This window comes from Balaenoptera physalus (assembly GCF_965194825.1).
Source record: "Balaenoptera physalus genome assembly, chromosome: 8".
Lineage (NCBI taxonomy): Eukaryota > Metazoa > Chordata > Mammalia > Artiodactyla > Balaenopteridae > Balaenoptera > Balaenoptera physalus.
Genome location: NC_138887.1, coordinates 110,703,695 through 110,728,193, shown reverse-complemented (window position 1 = coordinate 110,728,193; position 24,499 = coordinate 110,703,695). Strand labels below are relative to the sequence as shown.

The 24,499-nt window shown below is 35.2% G+C and overlaps 1 protein-coding gene across 7 annotated transcripts in view; it reads left to right on the top strand.

Annotated features, from left to right (window-relative positions):
- BRAF (B-Raf proto-oncogene, serine/threonine kinase) overlaps nucleotides 1–24,499 on the top strand; it is a 159,744-nt gene that overhangs the window by 101,313 nt on the left and 33,932 nt on the right. For 3 of the 7 annotated variants that reach the window (XM_082472957.1, XM_082472958.1, XM_082472956.1), the window contains exons 9-14: nucleotides 6,337–6,373; nucleotides 7,743–7,862; nucleotides 10,112–10,248; nucleotides 11,237–11,354; nucleotides 13,496–13,580; nucleotides 14,602–14,778. In XM_082472957.1, coding sequence (XP_082329083.1) covers nucleotides 6,337–6,373; nucleotides 7,743–7,862; nucleotides 10,112–10,248; nucleotides 11,237–11,354; nucleotides 13,496–13,580; nucleotides 14,602–14,778 — 674 coding nt within the window. Of the gene's footprint in view, nucleotides 1–5,972; nucleotides 6,009–6,336; nucleotides 6,374–7,742; nucleotides 7,863–10,111; nucleotides 10,249–11,236; nucleotides 11,355–13,495; nucleotides 13,581–14,601; nucleotides 14,779–24,499 lie in introns of all 7 variants that reach the window. The other 4 variants (XM_082472960.1, XM_082472959.1, XM_082472961.1 and 1 more) reach the window with 3 other exon arrangements.

Here is a 24,499-nt window from a genome sequence, read left to right as displayed (position 1 = left end):
ATCAATTTGAAATCTTTACCTAAATTTCGAAAAGTTTAACTTTTGAGTTAAATAACCCTTAAGGACTAATCATTACTTTATGTACTTCTCATGCAAAGCTACCTTTTACCTTCTTTACTTTCTTGAGTATACCATTGGATTCCATCTCTACACAAGTCAATTATTTTACTCTCCTTCTGGGGCTGGTCACTCTTGAATTTTTTTACTTTCCTGGTTTATCTTATACACTATAAGTTAATTATGTACATTAGTGTCACTTCTTCGATTTGACCTTAACTCCTGGACAGCAGAAACCATTCCTAATATAGTTCCCTAACATAGGAACTATTAGGTGTTAGTTGGCACCTAACATAAGAAGTCATCAAAAAGTATTTGTATTAGTAAAAGGGTTAGAAGACAAAGCAGAGGTCTGTTTCCCATAATATAGACCAGGGATCAACAAACTCTGAAAGGGCCACATAGTAAATATTTTAGGCTTGTGCGTCACATGATCTCTAATGACAGCTGTTGAACTCAGTGTAGTGTGAAAACAGCCATAGATAATACATTTTAAACAAATAGGTGAGGCTTTATTCCAGTAAAACTTTAGTAAAGCAGGTGGCCAGCCCATTGTATTTTGCCAGTTCCTGATATAGACAAAAGAGAAGGAAGAGATGAGAAAAAAGATGAGATACGCAGGATCAATCCAAAAGGACTGGTTCATTCAACTATTGATACATCATCTCAGTAACTGAAGAGAATAAAGAGCCCTTGCTATCTGAGCTGTGGTGGGGTTGGGATCACTTCTCCCAGAATTTGTACTTTAGAATAAAAAATGTGGGTTATCCTCAGTCTCTGTCTGTAATAAGCAACAAAACAAAAAAGCCACCAAATTTGTTTGCCTTGGAAAGTAATTATATTTATAAAGGAATTTGAAACTGTTTCCGCATGTAAGTAGAATACTGAAGTTACTGAGGGGTCATGTGTATGTTAGAGGACGAGGGTTGTTCTCATTATACCGGCTTTCCTTTTGTGAGTCCTCATAAGGTTGAGTGAAGAAGCAAAAATTATCCTAACAGGAAAATAATCACTAATTAACAGACTCCCTTAATATTAGTCTCCACTCACATATCCCTCCCCGTTTAATACCAGCTTGCATTCCAGCCCTTTTCCATCACTATCCAACATTTCAGTGAAAACATAAAGCAGATTGATTGTGAATCTGACAACAGAAAAAAGATTTTAAGGATTTTATGAAGACAGTGAAAAAGTCACTTGGTAGAACTACTCAAATCTTATAAAGTCATTGAGAAATAAGGGTACAGCAGAATTAAATTAGTCCAGTTAACAGTAAAAGAGAGAAAGTCTATAAGGATGACAAGAGAATAGGCTTTTCAAGTGAAAATGATTTAAATATCATAGGATTGATGGAGGCCTTTGAGGGATTGATGAAGTCCTTTAAAATTTTTATAAAAATGATGATGATTGTGATGTAAAAGATGAATATGAAATTAAGAATTTCAATTTGTGCTGCCATAAGTTTGATATTATTACCAATGAAAACTTGATTTTTTCTGTATTAATTCTAAGGATTAGCATACTGTTGAAATTATAACTTAAAGTTTTGTTGAATGTAAAAGAAAATAAACTTCTTATAAATCTTAATTTCATTTTTCAAGATACATTCCCAAGTCAGACTTTCTTCCTATTTTTTACTATGAAATTTTTTCTCTATTTTTATTGGATTCATTAATATCAATTTTTCTCAACTAATAAGGTCTTCTTCTATCTGGCTAGACCTGAATACAAAGGAAAAAAAAAATAGAGAGGGAAATATGGAAATAAGGAGATTGTGTGAAATAAGAAATCACATCTTATTTCTAGATCTATTGTCAGTTAGATCTATTAGGTCTAACTGTCAGTATGTTCAAAGTTGTTACCTTTGTATTTATTGTCAGATCTATTGTCAGTTAGATCTATTGTCAGTATGTTCAAAGTTGTTACCTTTGTATTTACTTTCAAAACTGACGTTCTTTTAGACTATTTCTCTTTATGTCTTAGTGTTATTAAGTTTCTCCTGTTCTCTTAGGCTTGAACATTAGGAGTGTCATCTTTATATCTTGCTTTTTCGTCTTCCCCTCTAAGCAAATAGTCGTAAGGTGTCACCTTTCCTTTTGATATACGTCTCAAATTTGTTATTACTACCACCATTTGGGCCCATATTTCTTCACTTGAACTACTTATTACATTAATCTCCTAAATAGATTTCCTGCCATTGATTTCTCTCTGCCCATTTCCATTTTTTATTGCTATTATCAGAATAATTTTTATAAAACCTCTATCATCATCTGTTCCTTTGGTCCAAAACTTTCATTTACTTCCCATTGAAAAATATAAACCTTTTAGCATTTCATTCAGTTTCAGTCATTTCATTCAATTTCAGTCATTATTTGTCATTTATTATTCCAGTAAACCAGATTTAATATTTACTCTGGGATAGGCACTGTGTCAGAATAGGGAATTAAGATGAATTAGCACAGTCTTTGCCCTCAAGGAGGTCACAGTCTAATGGAAATGGATGAATCAGCCATATGAATAAATAAACACAAAATGTACAGTGATAGTTTATAGAAGGGGATGATGAACCCTACCTGGTTAAATCTAGTAATGTTTAGCAGAGAAGGGACAACATTTAAGCCAGACTGTAGAAGATGAATAGGAAGGAGTCGGAGTTTATTCAGTGCACTAGGTGGGGGTTTTAAGAAGGAAGGGCATTTGTTACGGAAATGGTATGTGCAGAAATATAGAAGTACCTTTATGTGGGTTGTAATGAATAGTTGGTATTGTAGGAGTTTAGGGTTCAGGAGAAGGGTGGGGAATGGTAGAGGATGAAACTAAGTAGGTAGAGTCCACACTGAAAGACATTATGTTATCGCTCTGAGGTCACTATAGTAGTTGGTAATAGGGGGTCCGATAAACTGAGTGGGAAAGAAAGTGATCAGCTCTTTACTTTAGAAAGTTCTTTTGAATTAGTGAGAGATTTGATAGGCACGATTGTTAGGATGAATACTGTAAATGGCTACTGTTAATGCTTACTATGTGCTAGGTACTTTACTGAGTACTTTACATAAATTTTCTTATTCTGTCCTCACAAACACTTGTGAGTTAAGTAGTAGTATTATCCTTATTTTACTGTTAAGAAAATTAGATTTAGCGATATCAAGAAACTTACCCCAGATCACACAGGTGATAAATGATTGAAATGGGGTAAAACCTGGTCTTTCTTTCTTATCTCAATCACTGTTCTATATAGTAGTAGAGGAGAGAAGTGAAAGAGATGAGAGGTAACAAAAGATAATGCCTAGGGACTTCCCTGGGGGCGCAGTGGTTAAGAATCCGCCTGCCAGTGCAGGGGACATGGGTTTGATCCCTGGTCTGGGAAGATCCCTCATGCCGCGGAGCAGCTAAGCCTGTGCGCCACAACTGCTGAGCCTGTGCTCTAGAGCCCATGAGCCACAACTACTGAAGCCCACGTGCCTAGAGCCCGTGCTCTGCAACAAGAGAAGCCACCGCAGTGAGAAGCCCGTGCACTGCAACAAAGAGTAGCCCCCTCTCACCGCAACTAGAGAAAGCCTGCGCACAGCAAAGAAGACCCAACGCAGCCAAAAATAAATAAATAAGAAATGGTGATTAAAAAAAAGATAATGCCTAGAGTTGTCTGGCTTAGGTGAATAGATAGTATTTATTCTATCCATTAAGATAGGAAATGCCAAAGGAAGAAGAACAGGGTTTGTAGAAATGAAAATGTTAACTTTTATTTTGGACATCTTGACTTTAAGATATCTGTGGAACTTTCCTTGTTTAGAAGTCCAGTAGCAGTTGAAACAAGGACCTTGAGTAGGGATACAGATTTAGAAATAGACTATTTTTGTCAGTTAAAGTCATGGATGTAAGTGATATTACTCAAATACTATATGTAAACTGAAAAGAGGGTAGACATGCAACCCCAGTAAACATTAACATTTGAGATACAGGCAGAGACTGTCATTCTCTGTCTCCATTTTAGGCTTCTCTTCCTAACTTTAGCTTCAAATAAGAGAAAGTAGTGTTGCAGAAGCCAAAGGGAGAAAAGGGGACTTCAAGAATGCTTAAGTAGTTGATGGCAGTTGCCATTGAGACTCAAATGAGATAAGGACTGGAAATGACTATTGGGCAATTACAATGTCATTTTTACTTCATTGAGAGCTGTTTTAGAGGACTGTTGGAGGATAGCAAAACCAGTTAAAGATGTGGGATTAAGTGCCAATTTTGAGAAGCTTGGCTATAAAGGAATGATGAAAGGGCCATAGATTGAAGCAGAGACTTGAGCATATTTGTAACTTCAGGGGAAGAAGCAAGTGAAGAGAGAGGTTAAAAAATAACAAGAAAGAATAACTGAGGTAGTAAAATTCCTTGAACTTGGAAGTGATGTTCCTCAGAGGCTATGAGGAATTGAAGATGAACATAGCTAGCTCCGCAGCTCTTTACAGGCAGTATGACCATGGGCAGATGACTTAACCTTGAGGCCTATAGTGTCTACCCCTTGTAGTGATTTGAAAATGCTTATTGTTCTTGGCACAAAATAAGAATTCAAAAATTATAGCTAATATTATTATACAAATGTTTGTAGATATAGAGGCAGAACAGAATGTTCTTTGATAGTTTCTGTTTTCTCTGTCATGCTAAAAAAGGGAAGAGATATAAGTAAGAAAGGAACCCCATAGGAGATTGGCAAAAAGTTTGAAATAGTCAATATTGGAATACTAGAAGATCCTATTTAACCTAGGTCACATAGATAAAGATTGTCAAGGAGCTTTAAGAACATATTTGAGATTGGAAAATATAAGTTTATGGTGGTTATTAGCAGTAGGTTGTCTAGAAGACTTTTTTTTTTTTTTTGCCGCGCCTCTCAGCTTGCAGGATCTTAGTTCCCCGACCAGGGATTGAACCCGGGCCACGGCAGTGGAAGTGCGGAGTCCTAACCACTGGACCACCAGGGAAGTCCCCCTCTGCTTTTCTTTTCTGCATTCCTGTCTACCCATCAAACCCCAACACTTAGATCATCTTCTTCAAATGCTTCACCAATGGCCAAGTTCTATAGTTATTTATTTATCCTTTGAACTTCACGTAGCATGAAGAATCTTTTCACCCATACTATTTATTTGGCAATTAACTAAGCAACTTTGGCACCTTTTTTATTGTTTTCTTAAGCTCTTATTCTTATATCACATAATTTCTGTGTGTGTATATCTTTCTTACACTTAGATTATAAGCTCTCAAGAACACAAAGTTAGTGAGACCACCATGATTTTTTATATTTATTGATAGTCACACAACCCCTAACATTTAGCATCTTATTTGGAGATATGAGTATTTGTTGATTATTCTGTAGAAAAATGTTAAAGTCTTTATATAATACATTGAACATGACAGAAATACATCTGTAAAGAATGTGCTCTTTGTTTTAGCCTATAAATGAAAAGCTGCCTATTTGCAAAGAGACTTTGAGCTTATTTAGAGACCTCATATTTAAGTTATACTGGGTAGATTAAGTTCTGTCTGTCAGGGTCCAAATTGCATTGCATTGCCAGTAGGCTCTTCCCCCACTGCCCTGCCCCACCACGTTGTCTGTTGTAAAAAGCTGTTATTTTAATAATAAAGACAAATTTTTTTTCCCCCTTCTAGTGTGTCCTTACACATTTATATTTTTATAATTGTGTCAGTGTACATTTAATTTTGTATTCTTTTTTATTGTAAACATGTTTCATGAGTCAAGCTTCATAATTGTTTTAGTAGCTACATAATACTTACTAAATTGATACACTATAATTTAGTTAACCAATATGTCAGTATGCCTAAAATAGGGAAATAATTTCTGGTTTTTTAGTATAATGGATAATGTTGCACTAAACATCTTTGTGCATATCATTTTTTCTTCTGAATTATTTCCTTAGGAAAAATTCCCAGAAGTGGAATTACAGGATCAAAGGGTATGAACATTTTATGGCTCTTAATATGTGCCAGTAGAATTTTTTTTAAGAATTAATGCAGCCATTGGTTTTGAATGGCCTGAAATGGATTTCAACATTTCGTCAGGACTAATAATCCCTTCAATCTAGGGTTAGGTTGGCGAGTGCTTCAAATTTTTTATTTTATCATGTTCACTAGCTAATTCCATATTCTTTCTGTTTCGTGAAGTAATTTATAAGGCAGGTATTATTTTGAATTAACCTTTCTGTGAATGCTTAGTGGAAAATAAAATGTTTTTACTTTCTTACCATATGCTTTGATTAAATATACATTACTATTTATTTGTAGGACTTGATTAGAGACCAAGGGTTTCGTAGTGATGGAGGTAAGTAGTGATTTCAATTTTAAAAAAAAATCAGGGAAAAATGCAATTGCTTTGCTGCTTGTCTTCTTTATATTTGCTTCTTTCATGAAACACAGACACAGAGAAAAATGTGCAGAGAAAAACCAAAAATTGTTTGCTTTTCTTTAGTATTTATCATTTATCTCTAATAAAATTTTAACTAATTCATAGCCGGAGAAAAAGAGAGGACATAAAAGGGAGTCTTAAATGTACTGTCTACAGTTTTTTAGATGTTGTTGTCAAGGAGAGATCCTTAATTATTTTACCCACTTTATTCCTAACCACCTCCACTAATACTTAAAGATTGAGCTTACAACCAGTTAAAACTTGACTCCCTACATCATTCTTGGGGAGAATCCCTGGGGTTGCCTGCTACAACTTGTCAGTTTGTTAGACATTGTCAGCCACTTCCCTTCAGCTTTCTAGAAGGCTTTGGAATATATACTTTATAGCATGGACCCCTAATAGAAAAGCCTAGTTCCCCTTTTACTAGTCCAGTAAATAAAATAAGCAAATGAGAAACTGAATTGAGATTTCTTACAGCATTTTCATCAGATGTTCACTCTAGCACACAGTGAAAATTGGGAGCATAGCAAAACATTACTTTAGAAAATACTTTTTAAATAAGATTTTACCCCCATAAGATTTTTCTAAGAGATGGTGTTTGAAACTATCTTGACGTTTTCTTCCAGGTGGTCCTTTATGCTTACCTCTTCAGCTGTCTTCTATTTAATAAGGAAGCCCTACAATACCTGCATATCTTGTTTAGAGTTGGTCTCTTCACTGTGACCTACTTTATATTCAAAATATCTAAGCCCAGACTCAAAGATACTTTATGTTGAATAAACATTGAGTAAACCATCTTTTGTTGTAATATTTATATATACCTGGACCTACCAAAATAATAAGCCTGCGTTATGTACTCTGGACTTAGTATTTACTATAGCATATAGTTATAAAAGTTTTTTTTTTTTTCCTGCTTGTTATTCCATGAACCCACCAATTAATGTTGCTGCCAGTTTGACTTTCATATGTCTTAATAGCTGTGGCTTTTGATAATTTTGCCCAATACATCCAGCATTTAAATGTTGCCATCCTGTTAGCATCACAGAGTTAACTTAGTCAGAAAAATTGCCTGCTTAGTACCAAAAATCAAATGCCATTTCTTATCCTTTTTGTGAATCACTTTATAAAGAATCATTGGAATTTTATGAAAATAAGCAGATTTTTTAGACATCCAGAATTATTTTGTGAAGCAGGCTTCAACTCATTTATTCCCCATGACTTCTTTCATTTCTTCTGTGTGTCTGTCTTCCTGTGTTTGCCTGCCCCTCTCTTTTTCTTCTAACAGCCCCTTTGAACCAGCTGATGCGCTGTCTTCGGAAATACCAATCCCGGACTCCCAGTCCCCTCCTACATTCTGTCCCCAGTGAAATAGTGTTTGATTTTGAGCCTGGCCCAGTGTTCAGAGGTAGTTGGGCTCTTCTTTCTTGTTTTCACCCAAAGCAAACTAAATATAAACAACAGATACTGTTTGTGCCTCACCCTCACAGTGTGTGTTTGTAAGTGTGAGAGTTTTCAGTACTAAATTTCTGCTTGGCCTGGCTGGAATGCTCTGAATGTGCTTCTCACACATACTCACCACCACAAGCTTCCTGTATGCTGTCTGTCATAAATTTTTAAAAGCAAGAAAATTCTGAGCTGAGATTTCCATCTTGTTTTTTGTTATATTACTTACTTTTTGGTCTTGATAATTTCTTAAACTCAGTGGGTGACAGTAAATAATGTGGGGAGGGGCTTCTTCAAGCTGAATTTATTTTACTTTAATCCATTTAGGTGATAACCTTGATGGCTGCTAATAATGGTTATCAGTTTTTTTGGTTTTTAAAAAAAGTAGAAATCCCTATTATGAGTTCTTACTAGACTTTTCGCTTTATTTTTCTGTAATATGTGTCCTTTTTTTTAAAACATAAGACATGTATATTTTATATCAAAGGTAGGGAACTTAAAGAAGATTTGTAATATATTTGGGGTATTTTAGCACACTTCAGAAAATTAGGATTTATACTTTCAGTTATGCCCTCATGTGAGGAAAAAGTTAGCAGTATAATTTCACTCACATTTTGTCTTTCCATCCTTTAATTACTCACATTTTATCTTTCCATCCTTTAATTATCCATCCTTTAAACTGATTTTTAAAAATTTAAGTCAAAATTTAGATGGGTGTCTTGCTGTAAATATTTTTAATGAATTATATTTACTGGCTTTTGCTAGTCAGTGTCTTTTAACTTATTCTGAATGTAATGGTGGCATTTCAGATTTTTGCTCTCTCAGCCCAACTTTCTCAGAAAATCCATGGAATGGGCTGGAAGTTATAGAGTACTGAGTAGTGTAATTAAAGTAAGTGATACAGTACAGCACTGAGTAGATCAGAATTGTGAAGCCTGGGTAAGCAGTTAAGGCTTTATGATGTTGAAAATTATCCGTGGAAGGCAGAATATGGATTGTGCTCTAATTAATAGACATTCCAGTTACCATTTTCTTTTAGAAAATTGCATGTGAGGTCATGGAAATTCCACATGATGACATATGTGGTGTAGTAATGAGAAAAGTTCTACACAGTTTTAACATTTAAATGTTGCCATTAGTATTCTGATCCTTGTTCTTTGAAAGATAGTGACCTTTTAACTAGAGAATAGTTATCTACTTTTTTAAAAAATTGAAGTCTTTTTGTTCTGTATGTGCAGACATTACCTGACATCTCAGTCCTACTTAGCTATACTCAGGCCCCACTAGGAGTCATTGCCCTGAACCCCTCTGAACCAGGTGCTTTCTGTACATGAATTGGGATTTTTGCTCAATCAGCATTTGGAAAAATATCCATCAGAAAGGTATGCAACCCTGCCAACTGAGTCCATTTTCAAAGAGTGTACCCCTTGGACTCATTTGGCTGATAGAATTTTTCCATTTGTAGTAACTTGGCTGAGAGGCCATAGCACTTACTTGCCCTCATTTTATAGGCAGAGATTTTTCAGAAAGTCTTGAGAAACCTGCTTGGCTTTGTTTGCATTAACTTTGTTATGCAGGTAAAATTCATCTTTGTTTAGCAAAATAAGCCTCCAGGAACCAATGAAAGTGACCAGTATCTCTCACTCTTAAATAGTATAGTATGTAGTATAGGATTTTTAAAAATTTTAGTGGCTAATACGAAAGAGCCAGGTAATGTCAACATTATGGCCGTTATTAGAATATGTTTCCATTTGGGGAATTTCTATCTTTTTATTTTACTGATAAGCTGTTAAGGTAACATAATTTAAAGTTTATTTTATATATTCGCTTTTAAGTTGATTTTGCTTCTTGTTTTTTGATCAAAGAAAAAACTTGGGAGTATTTTTTAGTGTTTATCTCTTATTTTAAAAAGATTATTTTTCTCCTAGACTCTGCACCAATAAACAAAGTATATATCTGTAATCAGACGTTTTAAAGGTCATGAAATTGACCAGAAAGCTAAAAGTATAAAACTGAAAGAAATTATAGTTTTTTAATTTAAAGCTAGTCACCAAATGAGGCTCCTTTTTTGCCTGTCCTTTCCAAATGGTCTGTATTAGAACATATACTGCATTTTTAAAATAAGTCTAAATCTCCCTCTACCCTCTGCCCCCAATAAGCTAATGTACTTGATCCTCCTTTAATAGACACATTTCCCTTTCGCTAACTTAGGATCAACCACAGGTTTATCTGCCACGCCCCCTGCCTCATTACCTGGCTCACTCACTAATGTGAAAGCATTACAGAAATCTCCAGGACCTCAGCGAGAAAGGAAGTCATCTTCATCCTCAGAAGACAGGAATCGAATGGTGAGAGTATATGATATCTTTTTTCCTCTAAGTTCTGTCTTCTTAGAAGTCATAGGCAAATGTATTGTCACCTTTTAGATATATGATATATAGTGGCATATATGTCCATATTTGACACAGAATTCCCATAATCAAATAAATTTAAGAGCTGATAGTTTTTCGCTTAAAAACAAAACGCAACACTCATTTTTGCTCTCAACTCTAATATAATTGAGTAAAAGGCAGTTTTGGAAGAGCAGGAATAGTGTTCTGTTTCTAAACTATGGAAAGAGAGTAAGCTAGTATTTTAGGAGGCATGATTAGGCATGCATGTTCTAAAGAGTTGGTCTGAAATACAAATATCTACCAAAGGACATTCTTCCCTAAGGAAAAATTGACTGTCTGCTGTAAATTAAATCTATATTAAAAACTAATCATTTTAGCAATAGTATATGTTGGATGTGTGGGTCCTTTATCATCCCAAAGTGATTGTATATGTTGATAATTTTTTTTGAGAGAGATTGGGTCAGATAAGATATATGAGGAAATTTAGCACTGACTGGGAGAAAGTAATTAGATTATCAACAGCCATAGTACGTTAACTTAACTTTTTGGCCTTTGGAGCCAAAACTAGTCACAAACGTATAGCACTTATCTTGCTCCTAGTAGTCTTCCAAATGATAAAAAAGCCGCTTTATTTTATTGATTTTTAATAATAAAATTTAATAATAGTAACATTTCTGCTCATACCCAATAAATAATTTTTATTTTTTAATAAACTATTTCCACCCTAATACTGACTTAGGTCTTAAACTTAAGTTCTATATTGTAAGAATCATCCTTCTATTATTCCTCTAGAGTATGGGGTTTTTTTTGTTGTTTTTTCCAAAGTTCTTGCTCTCTTCCTAACTTATGTCCCTTTCAGGAATAGGGAAATGTACTTAGTGTGAAGCATAAGATTTTCCTTTTTTGTTTGCCTTGGCTTGACTTTTGCACTATTTTTATCAAGAAAACACTTGGTAGACGGGATTCAAGTGACGATTGGGAGATTCCTGATGGGCAGATCACGGTGGGACAAAGAATTGGATCCGGGTCATTTGGGACAGTCTACAAGGGAAAGTGGCATGGTATGTATGTAATACAGTGACCTTGTCACAAATTATAATAATAGAATATAATAACTTTTATAAAAAAATATCAAAGGGAGTATTCACTGTTTGCATCATTAAGGTAATTTTGATCAGATGCAAGAGTCCTCCAAAGGTTTATAACAGAAATTATGGGAAATAAAAACTGGATTCACAGCAGCCAGAAGTTTAATCATTATACTACAGTAATAATTTTTAAAGATGATAATCCTCCAGATGAGCTAGTCCCCAAGATTTGTTTTTATTTTATAAGTCTTTCTGCTGGTAATTTTATTTGTATTATAAACCACAAGTAAACATACAAAAAGAGTACTTACCAAAGGAAAGACTGGGCAGTAAACATATAAAAAATGTTCAGTCTCACTAGTTGTGAAAGAATTGCAAATTCAAAAAATAGAAATCATTATTGCCTCTCAAATGACTTATCTTTCTTTGAAAAGATAATCAAATGGACCAAGTTTTTTTTTTTTAATTGATTATATTTAGAGTTGCGATTGTAATGCTGCTGGTGGAAACATAAATTGCTATGAATTTTCTGGAGGGCAGTTTGGCAATACATATATAGAGCCAACAATTCCATTTGTAGAACAGGAACAAACATGTGTGTGCAAGTATATTCATTAGAGATTTGATATTAATGAAAAATGGAAATAACTTAAGTGCTCATTAATAGAGGAAGGAATAAATAAATTGATAACCTCCATATATGATTATATAGAAATTAAAATGGTATGGTAGATGTCTATTTTATGGAAAGGTGTATGTGGTATATTTTAAAAGCAGCATGTATAATATCCCATATTATGATGCTACATATAAATATATATAACATAATTTTTTAAATGACCATCAGTATTTTAGTATATATCTTTTTAGGTTGCCTTTTTCATATGTATTTATAAATATTTATACTGCATACATATAAAAGCCTAGTAGGGTATACATCAATAGGTTAATAACAATGGTCATTTCAGAGTGACATGATTATGGGAGATTTTAATTTTATTCCTTTTGCTTTCAAAATGTTTAATTTTTTAATTTTAAGTTTGATTTTTTTTTTACTATAAGCGCTTTATTTGATAATCAGGAAAAATCAGTAAGTTAGTTTAATTATATTGAAATATACATGCGAAAAAGTACACATAAGTGTACAAGTAGCTAAAATTTCACAAAGTCAACACACTGTTCAATAAACAGGACATTACCAGCACTCTAGAAGTCCTCCTTATGCCCTCTGCCCCCAAGGGCAACCACTGTCCTGACCTAAACAGAAATAATACAGGATGTACTCCTTTGTATCTGGTCCTTTTTACTCAATATTGTTTATAAGATTCATCTATATTACTGTATGTAGTTGTAGGTTATTCATTCTCTATATAGTGTTCATTGTGTGACTGTAGCATGACTATCTACTGTGTGATGAGCATTTGAATAGTTTCCAGTTTGGGGCGATTATGGATGCTGCTTCTATGAGTATTCTTAGTACCTGTCGTTTGGTGAACACATGTGTCCAAGTTGGTTGGTATATACCTAGGAAAGAATTGTGGGGCCCGTAGTAGGTACTGCCAACAGTGTTTCAAGTGGTTGTACCAATTTATACACCCTTTGGCAATGTGTAAGAATTGTACCTGTTTCACATACAGTTTTGTGTTTTTTAAATAATTTTCCTAAGTAAGAAGCAACAAGTGATCCATGGATTTGAAAAGGTGTTAAATACTCTGATAAAGAAGTCTGCAGTTTTCTATTTCAGCCAAGTTCCATTGGGCCTGTCAACTGCAGTTTTAACATTCAGTTAGTGAATGTGTCTAATTTAGTTTTGTTAAATAACTAGGAAAATATCATGGGTGTTTGATTGGTTAAACTAAATTTCCAGGGGAAAAATGAGATTGGCTATTTTTTTGGATTGGTATTTTGAAATACTAGTATAGGAATATTATTGTTAGTTTAGTTTTTATCCTTAGAAAATTAATGCAGTTTAAGAAGTTAAGGTATAATTTATTTGCAGTTTTATAATGGTATATTTTTAAGGCCGTGGTAATTAGTGAAATTACCCTAGATTTTTTTATATTTTTAAATTTTAAAAAATTGGAATGACATTTGGAATGGCAATTACCTTTTAGGTGATGTGGCAGTGAAAATGTTGAATGTGACAGCACCCACACCTCAGCAGTTACAGGCCTTCAAAAATGAAGTAGGAGTACTCAGGTGAGCTTGTGTGAATCACGTTTTCCAGAGAAGTTATCTTGATCAACTTATGTTTTCCAGTGGTAGCCACTGTTAGCTTTACAGATTTACTTAAAATGAATAAAACAAAGTTTGTCTGAGTATATTTTGTCTTTAACTGTATTCTTTTAAGTGGTATGCAATATTATATGGTACAGCTGATAGAAATATTAATCCTAGAGTGAATTAATGGAAATATAGTGTTCTGATCACAAGAAGTAATACTTCCACTTATGGAGACAATGCTCTCAAAATTCTAAGCTTATCAGAACACATTTAGAGATTGTATCAAGCCCTGGAACTTGAGGAAAGTTAACAAACTAGAATGTGTCCAGGCAAGGACAACTTAGATGGGGAGGATTCTGGAACTATAACTTAGGGAGAAAATAGTCAGCAGAACTGAGAATATTTGGGTCCATAGAAGGCTGTTACGTTCAAGAGGGTGTAAACTTACTCTGTTTCATTGCAGAGAGCAGAACAGGGAATCCAGTGGCGGAAGTTGTAGGAAAATGATTTTTTCTCAACCTAAACTTTTACTAATACTAGAACCACTTTAAAAGAAAAAAAAGAGGGGACTTTCCTGGTGGTCCAGTGGTTAGGACTGCAAACTTCCACTGCAGGGGGCACAGGTTTGATCCCTGGTTGAGGAACTAAGATCCCACATGCCGCGCAGTACAACCAAAAAAATTTAAAAAAGAAAGAAAGAAAAAGAGTAGTGGGAACAGGCTACAGTCTCAGTGATAAACTTCCCATAATTGAAGGTATTTAAGGAATCTCTAGTTGCCTGTCTATGAGGTATACTAAAAAAGATGTTTATGAAAGGGTAGGATGTTAGACTAGACAATTCCTAAAGTCTCTTCTAAATTTATCCTTCTGTTGGCTTTTTTAAAAATACCTTTTTCTGACAACATCTTATTAATAAGTAGACTGCTTCGGCCCTCTTTTTTAACATTTGCTAAAGTTTATCAACATTTACTATTTACTGTCACATTTCTTTTTACAGGAAAACTCGACATGTGAATATCCTACTCTTCATGGGTTATTCAACAAAGCCACAACTGGCTATTGTTACCCAGTGGTGTGAGGGCTCCAGCTTGTATCATCATCTCCACATCATTGAGACCAAATTCGAGATGATCAAACTTATAGATATTGCACGGCAGACTGCACAGGGCATGGAGTAAGTTCCATTCTGTTAAATCTCTTGTAAGTTACTTTTGAAGACCATTGAGGACAGTTTAAAGGTTTTAGCTATTATTCTTTTGACTTACATCTTCAGTTACTGTCCAGCAGCATGTAGACACTTCTAACTAATGGCTAGCAATATGATATTAAGAAACAAAATAGTCTCTCGCTGGTATAGTCTTCAAAACATATATCAAATATTTGATAATAAATATGTGACTACAAATTTATGTTTAGCATGCTGTAATTTAGCTAAGCAATAAGGGCTCAAAAGACAAAAATAGGCCAAAAAAAAAAAAACCCACTAAAAAGTCATTAACAGTTATTGAAGTATATAAAATGATTGTTAGTTATCCTTTCAAATTATTTTTTCCATGTACCCACATTTTCTGTTGCAAAATGATCATCTGCATGAAATAAAGTAAAAGTAAAGTAAAATGAAAGTCCACATTTTGATCCTTTTTGAGGATTTCAAGTTGACTTGTTCATATCCATTGAATTTTGCTGTGTAATTTAAAAGATAAAAAGTTACTCTATAAAATTTATCATGAGCCAAAATAGGAAACTGACTACGAAGGATAAATTTTGCATGCAAGTACAAATAAACAGGTAAATCAAAAGGTAAAATTAAATAAATTTTGAAAGCACTTAGATGAAAAAATTTAAGTGAATAAAATATGTTTGAAAGTTCCATAGGTAGTTTAAAAATATGCATGTATCTTAAGTTAATTTAACATTTTATAGTATACAAATGGCTTTCACATGCATAGGCAATTATGTCATTTAATCTTCATAATGTTATGAAGTAGATATTTTTATTTTGTTTACAGATAAGGAAACTGAGGCTTCTAAATGACTTGTCTAGACTCCACATTTAATAAGCAGCAGCAAAGGTGTTTAACTCAGAATTTTTGACTCCCAAACCATTATTCTTTCCCTGTAACCACTATAACCACTATACTGCTTTTACATTATAAAATTAGAATAAAAAAGGTAAAAGAGTATACGTGTACTAATGCCGAAAACTCTGACTCAGGATCATTTATGGCAAATAAGCATAGAACCAAGACTCAAAACCAGATCTAGCTGTTAAATCTTCCCACTGTCCTACCCTCTCTGTCTCAAAACTAGACAATGTATCTGTAATTTAGATTGTTTATAAACCTGTATTCAGCCAAAATCCTTATTGCAGCAAATTATTACCTTATTCAATAACATTACCACTTATCCAGTAGACTTAAAAACAATCCCACCTCTGAATCTGAATCTGAATCTGTTCAAATCTGAAAGATTATATTAAAATCTTGCAAAGAGGGGCTTCCCTGGTGGCACAGTGGTTAAGAATCCGCCTGCCAATGCAGGAGACACGGGTTTGAGCCCTGTTCTGGGAGGATCCCACATGCCGCGGAGCAACTAAGCCTATGGGCCACAGCTACTGAGCCTGTGCTCTAGAGCCCGCGAGCCACAACTACTGAGCCCACGTGCCGCAACTACTGAAGGCCGCGCACCTAGAGCCTGCACGCCGCAACAAGACAAGCCACCACAATGAGAAGCCCGTGCACCGCAACGAAGAGTAGCCCCTGCTCGTGGCAACTAGAGAAAGCCCGCACGCACAGCAATGAAGACTCAACGCAGCCAATTAATTAATTAATTAATTAATTTTTAAAACATTTCTTGCAAAGAGTAAACCTTGGCCAGAATGGTAAACATTGAGAGAGAAACAAAGCTTGTTCTGCTCCCACCCCACCAGTCTCTTTGCTGTTTCTTCAGCAGGCCAAGCATGCTCTTTCCTTAGGGCCTTTGTACATGTTATTTTCTTTTGGGGATAAGTACTCATGCCACAAATACTCATAGAGCTTCTCTCTTATGTCTCTGTTCAAATGTTGCCTTTTAAAGGAAGCCTTCTCTGATCACCTTATATAACATTTTCCTGCCCCACTCTGTCACTCTATACCCCATTCTTGTTTTTAACACCCAATTCCATATAACATATTTGTTTATTGTTTGTCATCCCCACTAGAATACAAGCTGTACAAGAGCAGGGGTCTTGTTTTGTTCATTGTTTTATCTCTAATGCCTAGAACAAGGCCTGGCCTATGATAGATACATATTACAAAAATTTAAAAATGAAACCATGATTACACACAACTGCATATTATTGATAGGTTTACCTTCTGGAAGAGAAAGCAGTCACATCCTTGTCATACCAAAACTGAGAAATGTCAAGAAAGGGAAAAATAGTCAAAGAAGTAATAAAAGAATAACAGAGGGGAAAATGCTTTTGCTATATACAGAGGCAACAGAGAATAGTATTAAAAATTGTTTTAGAAACAGTAATGAGGCAGTGAAGTGCCAGTGTCGATTAAGGTAAGAAGTGACAGGAGAGAAGAACACTATCAACTTGGAATCGTTCTGTGGTCTGGGGAATAGTTAGTTAAGAGGCAATATTTTCCCCTTACTTTACAGTTTGGGATCGATAAGTATAAAGTTTTACAGTCAATTAATTTCTCTAAAATACTTTGCTTACATTTTTAAGTAACACTTACTATATGATGAGTATGTCTGGCTATGAATGTAGATCATCCCGTCAGTTTATCCTATATTTTAATAGCTGAAAAAGTATTAATTATAAAATGTAAGCCTTCTAACAGATTATATTTTTTATTACCAGCTTAAATTTAACCAAAGAAGATACAATTCCCTTTGGTTCTTTATAAGACAATATATACAACTGGGGTTAAATGTACCAACACATCTTTAGTTTCTGAAGGCTTTGGCAGATTGCAAATCCTCTTATTAAAGTGGCTATGTGATTTTCAGGTTAAGGTGACAGGTTTTTGCTCTCTTGAAACGCCACCAAAACTATAATAATGAAAATTGTTTTGAAGCATGAACATATAAAGATGGAGAAAACAGAGAGGAAGAAAAGAATAGCAGTAACATTTTAGAAGCTAGAAAGCAGATGGAGAAGTGATAATGGACATAGTACACCCAAAAAAACTAAATTATTAACTGACTGTGGAAAAATGGAAACCACCCTGATTTGTACCACAGAATTCTCAAGTCTCAAGAATTGGCACTGTGAGGTTATCTCTGGAGGAGGAAGAGTACATAAATGAAAAGGCCTGTCTGAAATGTTTCTCTAAATCCCTTCTCCTGCTCTGTGCCACTGGGTAGATACCCCATCCCTACCCTGGCAGTACACTGGAAATGTATCCTCTGGAGAGGGGAGAAACTCTCTGGACCCAGGACATAGGGGGAAATTGGGGGGGGGGGGGGCGGTGGTGAGTGACTGCTTACTGAGTGATGAACAGAGAGTTCCCCAGTACTCTCTTTTCATTTGCTTCCCGGACTGCTGGCAGCCAAACCTTCCCCTTCAGGCAGGAGATTGGAAGAGTTTTGTCTGAGGAATCTTATCAGCCAAGAGTAAAGACCCAAAGGTAGTGATATCAGGGATTCCACCTAGATGGGAGTACATGGGAGTTCAAAAACAAGAAGTCCATCTGTATGCTCAAAGATTTCCGTAGCCTTTTAGTCTCAATTTGAGTAAAGACAAATTATCTCTCAATTACCAGACATCAGAGGGAAAGTCTCTGATGCCAGTGAGAGAGAACAAGTGGGGGAAAAGGCAACTAGGAATAAACAAACACAATGCAAGGAGAAGAGATACCCACCCCCCCAAAAAAACCCTATCAGTTTTCTCAGAGATAAAAGAAGATTTTCTATCTATGAAACAAGAACAGATGCTTTATAAGGAACATTCACAGTTAACAATTTAAAATGTTAAAGTGCTGATATTTACAGTACACTGGAAATTACTTTCCTTGCAATTATTAAACTTTTAAATGTCGGGTTCCTCTTCCCTTGTCTTGCACCATCATTTCACAAAGAACAGAACAGGCTAGATGTAGCTGACCAGTAACTCCATAGACTATTTAAATAGCTGCTTAATAATGTACTTCTGCACAGCCCTCATTTCAAAATAGTCTGCCCCCTGCATGATTTCCAGATGCTGTTGAAAGTGATCTTTTCTACTTTGCAAAATTAACTCTAAAGTCACAGGGTATAAGCAGAATAAGAGCATCCTATCTCATTGTATAAAGTACTAAGGTCACAGTCATTCATAAGATAAAAACTTTAGTAATTAGGAAGGTTGAATCATTGGGACTTTCAAATATGTCACCTTTATTGGATTATAGAATATAAGCACATGGTGAATGAGTGACATTTCTCCTGTGTGGTTCTGTTCTCTCTCTTCAGTAAAAGATCATTTCTGATTCCTAGGTTAACTTTAAGAGAGCAGAGCTATTCTAGTGGTAGATAATTGAAGACTCACTCTTAGGAATCAGGATTCATGTGGTATGTTTATCATCTTCTCACCTGATAGTCATTGATTCAGCCTAAGGGCCAGGGTATTTTAAAGAATAATGTTAACTAAAGAAATTTCAGGGCTCGTCAGTCTATCGTGCTGTTTCTTTGCAGGACTTTTCATTTCAGTCTAATATTTGTTTATAATTTTAAATTTAGCTTTATTAGAAAATTGACTAAATGTTAAATCAAGGAGGCACAAAGAAAAGGTTCTGGTCTGTTGTTTACTCACAGAAGTGTTATATTCTGTATATAAGGTGATTAAAAATAATTTGGGGATAAATCCTCACAATTTACTTTTTAAAATAATGAAGCGTATGCCTCCTTTTACTCATAAGTAAACCTAGTTACAGGAAAGATAGAAGGATGAATTGAAGCTGAGAAGATGGTGAACATGTATTAATGATTGAAAATAATTCTGATTAATCGAAGAATTATTATAGCAAACGTCATTTTCTGGTAGATAAAAACAGTAATTGAGAGGAGGATGCTGATAATCACAAACAATGCAAATTAAAAGAAGTACACTATGCTTTACCCACTGGAATTGGCAAAATTCCTCAATTCTGGCAAGGTTAAGTGTTGATAAAGGTTAGGGGAATTGCTTACTGGGACACTCCTGATGCAACCAACCACCCTGGGGACATTTTGGAAGTTATCTGTTGAAAGGTGAAGTGTCTGGTCTACTCCCAAGAAACACCAGCTTTTGTTCCAAGAGATGTGTATAGGAAGAGATGTATTACAGGAAAATATATAATAGTGGAAAATTGGAAACATAAATGTCCATTAGTAGAGGACACATATGTGCAGGGAAAGAATACATAGCAGAAATGAATAATATATGTATCAACATCAGCTTTACAATATGTCCAATGAGAAAAGCAAGCTGTAGCATGAGCCCATGTAAAATTTTAAAAACAAAACATTACATATATATTTTTTAAGTCTTACATATATGTATGTAGAAGTATTAAAGCAAAGATTAGAAGGTATATGCCAAGCTCAGTAGTTGTTGTCTCCAGGAATGGCAAAAAGGGGTCAAGATGGGGATAGCTATCAAGGAGAGGGGCTTTAGCTTTACCTATATAAAGTTCTCGTGGTTTCTGGCTTTTAATTAAAAAGATTCTACAGTTGTGTTTTACTTTCACAACCTTTTTACAGGTATAAATTTTTGAAAAAGACAGGAGGCAAATGTGTAAAAATTTAACAGGGTTAAGTATGGTGAGAATAAGTGATTTCTACATTAGCCTTTGTTGCAGTTTTTCTTAATTTTAAAATATAAGGTATTATAAGGAAATACATAATCATTATAGAAAATTTAGAAAATGTAAACATAAATAAGCACCAATACTCCACTGAGAGAGAAGTACCATTAGTGTTTTGATGTGTAGTATTGTGTATCTTTTCAGAATTCTGTATTTTAATACTGTATACAGTGGTTTGTTGTTGTCGTTTTAAATATGGAATCACACTGGTTTTACCTTTTTTTTTTTACTTGCTCTTATTTTAGACATCTTTACTGATCAATAAATATTATGTTCTGACTCCAGCTCTGATACTACTAGTAACTCACTCTTTTTTTTATACCAACTATGTTTTGTGGTTTTTTATATACAGTGATATATTTAGCAATTACATAATACTTTGTGCCAGACACTGTTCTGTGTACTTTATGTATACTATCTCAATTAATCCTCAACAACCCTGTGAGGTATATCCTATTATTATCCCCTACTTACTGATGGAGAAACTACAGTTTAAAAGGCCAAGTGACTTGCCACAAGCCTTTTGGCTTCAGAGTGTATTTCCTTAAACTCTGCACTGTTCTGCTTCTTCAGTTTAGTCAATCCTTTCAACACCTCAAGTGGGCCCTTAATGCCATGCAGCAATCATACTTTCCCTTCCCTGGTTTTTTGCTCTTCCTCTCTCGTAGACACTGTCATACTTCCTTTATCCTCAGTTCTCCAACACCTCTTCTCCAAGAACTGTCAGCTGGTAACCTTGCTTGCCATTTCATTAAGAAAATTAGAAGCACCCACCACAATATCTACCTACCTACCTACATTCATGCTCAGTTTTTCTGTTTTATCACTAAGAGTAAAAGCCAGTCCTTCAGTTTTGTGCACTAGATTCCCTCCCCTTTCTCCTACTCACTGACATCTTTTGAGTGGCTCTCTCCTGTACATTATCAGATTTTCCTTTTCTACTGGATTTTCTCCCATTTTAAAACATCTTTCTTATCATGCACATTTGGAAGAATGTTGACAATTGTTGAACCTAGGTGGAGGGCACCAGGGTATTTATTGTACTCTTCTTTTAATTTTTCTCTATGATTAAAAATTTTCATAATAAAAAAGTTGTGGAGGTCCCTTCCTTGATCCCACTTCCCTCTGAAGCTATCACCTCATTCCTCTTGTTTCTTTTATAGTAAAACTTCTCAACAGAGTTGTTGATATGCACTCTCTAATTTTCTTCCCTCCCCTTTTGTCTTGGACTCCACTCCAATCAGGCTTTTTTGCCCCTGACACTTCACTGAAATGTCTCTGAATAAGATAATTACCATGTTGCTAGATCCAAGGGTTAAATACTCAGTCCTCAATCTTTTTGACCCATCAGAAATATATAATGCATTTGATCACACTCTTTTTCATGAAACCTCTTCTTAATCCTTTAAACTCTACCACCTGGGAGCCTTTTCAAATGACACATTTTAGGCACCACCCCAGATCTCCTGAATTGAAGACTACATTTTAACAAGATCCCTAAGTGATTTGTATACATAGTAAAGTTTGAGAAGCACTACTTTAAATCATATTCTCCTGATTTTCCTTCTCCTTACTGTCTGTTCCTTCTCAGCTAGTTCTTTTTCAACTCCTTAACCTCTCTAAATATTGGAATAGTCCAGGGATTACGTTCCTTTGGTAATCTCATCCAGTTTCATGAGTTAAAATACCATTTAATTACCTTTTCTATTCCAGTCTCCAGCCAGTTCATTTCCTCTGAACTCCAGACTGTCATATCTAACTGTGTGCTCAACATCGCTTGATTGTCTAATGGACATCTCAAATTTAACATGTCTGATTCTGAGGTCCTGATCTTTTTCCTCAAGCCTGCCCTTCCGACAGTCTTTTCATCTCAGTAACTGGCAACTCTGTTCTTAGGCTGCTTATGCCTGACATTTTGTACTTAATTTTTGACTCCTTTCTTTTTCTCATACCATACAACCAATCTATTAATCAACTCCTGTTGGCTCTATCTTTAAAGTATATCTAGACTCTTACAGCTTCTCATCACCTATTCTGCTATCACCCTGATTCAAGCCACAGTTATCTCTTGGCTGCATGAGTGCCTTGCTTCCACCCTTACCCGCCTTCGGTTTGCTCTCAGCACAGCAGCCAGAGGGGTCCTTTGAAGACTTTGGTCAGATTATGTTGCTCCTCTGCTCCTCCAGTGTCTTCACATTTCATGCAGAAAGGAAGCCAAAGTCCTTATAATAGTCCTTGTAATGCGACCACCACCACAACCCTCCCTCCCCCACTGCCGATTTTACTACCTCTCTCAGCTCATTCACTACTCTTCTCCCTCTTGCTCTTTCTGTTCCAAGCCAGTTTGCCTTCTTTGCCATTCTTAGAACATGGGAAGTACACACCTGCTGTAGGACTTTGCCCTTGCTGGTCCCTCTGCCTGCTGTGTTCTTATCCCATATCTGCATGACTCCCTCCCCTCCTTTGAATCTTTACCCAAAATGTCATTTGAAAAGAGGCCCTCCCTGGCCTAAAATTACAACCCCCTACAACTTAGCATTTTCTGTCTCCCACCTATAGAATACAGTATATTCTACTCATGCATCTTTTTTATTTTCTATCTTCTATACTAAAATGCAAGCCCCTTGAGGGTAGGGATTTTCTGCCTTAGCTCCAAGACTTAGAACAGTTGTTGCTTAGCACATGGTGGGCTTTCAATAAATATGTGTTAAATAAATGAAAGAAAGAACCTATGAAGGTGAACATAATTATTATCTCCATTTTACAGGTTAGGAATCCAAAGCTTAGAGAAATTATGTCATGTACCCAAGGTCGTATGGCTAGTAAGTGATACAGTTGGAATTCAAAGTGAAATCTGTACACTCAAAACCCATGCCCTTCCCACTATGCCTCTCTGGTCATGTCACTCAGGTCCTCTGGGCTCTGGTTTTCCCATCAGCATAAGTGGAATTATTGCCTTTTTGCTTGCCTCACAAAGGTTATAAAACCAAGTGATGTAAAAATATCCTGAGAACTTGAAAATACTTTACATGTACAAGAGGGTGATAGTAATTCTTTGTTTTCTTATAGAAGTTTTACAGTTTTTGCTTTTAGTTTTAGTTCTTCAACCCACTTCAAATTGGTATGAGGTAAGGGTTGAAGTTTTTTTTTCCTCATACAGGTGTCCAATTGTCCCAGCAACATTTGTTCAAATATCTATCCTTTCCCACATTGAGCTGTCTTGCTCTTATAAATAAACAAATATCATGCTTCTGATCTTATGTATTTGGGCTTATGAATGCTTGAAGTGAACTTAAAAAGAGAGAATAGCATAGTTTTTGCTATTCCATCAATATCATGATATTCCATGTTTACAATACATCCTCATTTATTCTCTTCAGGCCAGTGTTGTACTTAAGAAACTATGATGAGAATATTTTCCAAAGAGGGATTATACCCTCTCTAATGCAGGTCCCAGCTAGGAAACAAAAAAGACATACGAATATCATATTCATGGACTAGAAAACTCAATATTGTTAAGATGTCTGTTCTTTCCAAATTGATCTATAGAATCTATAGGTTCAGTGCAGTCCCAGTCAGAGTCTCAGCAGGATTTTTTGTAGAAATTCACAAGTTGATCCTAAAATGTAAATGGAAATGCAGTGGCTAGAATAGTCAAGACAGTTTTGAAAAAGAACAAAGTTGAAGGACATTTAGTGTGAGATTTCAAAACTTGCTATAAAGCCACAGTAATCAAGACACTGTGATACTGGCATAAGGATAGACGTGTGAGTCAACAAAACAGGAAAGAAAGCCTACAGATATATCTATTATGTCTGTGGTCAGTTGTCTTTTTTTTTTTTTTAACCAAGATGCTAGGGCAATTCATGGAGAAAGGATAGTCCTTTCAACAAATGTTGCTGGGACAACTGTATATCCATATAGGATAAATAAATAGCCCTTTCCTGATACAAGGCATGAATATTCATTCAAAATGGATCACAGACCTAAGACTAAAAGCTGAACATCTAAAACTTCTAGAAGAAATATAGGAGAAAATCACTGTAGCCCAAAGATAGGCAAAGATTTCTTAGGACACAAAAA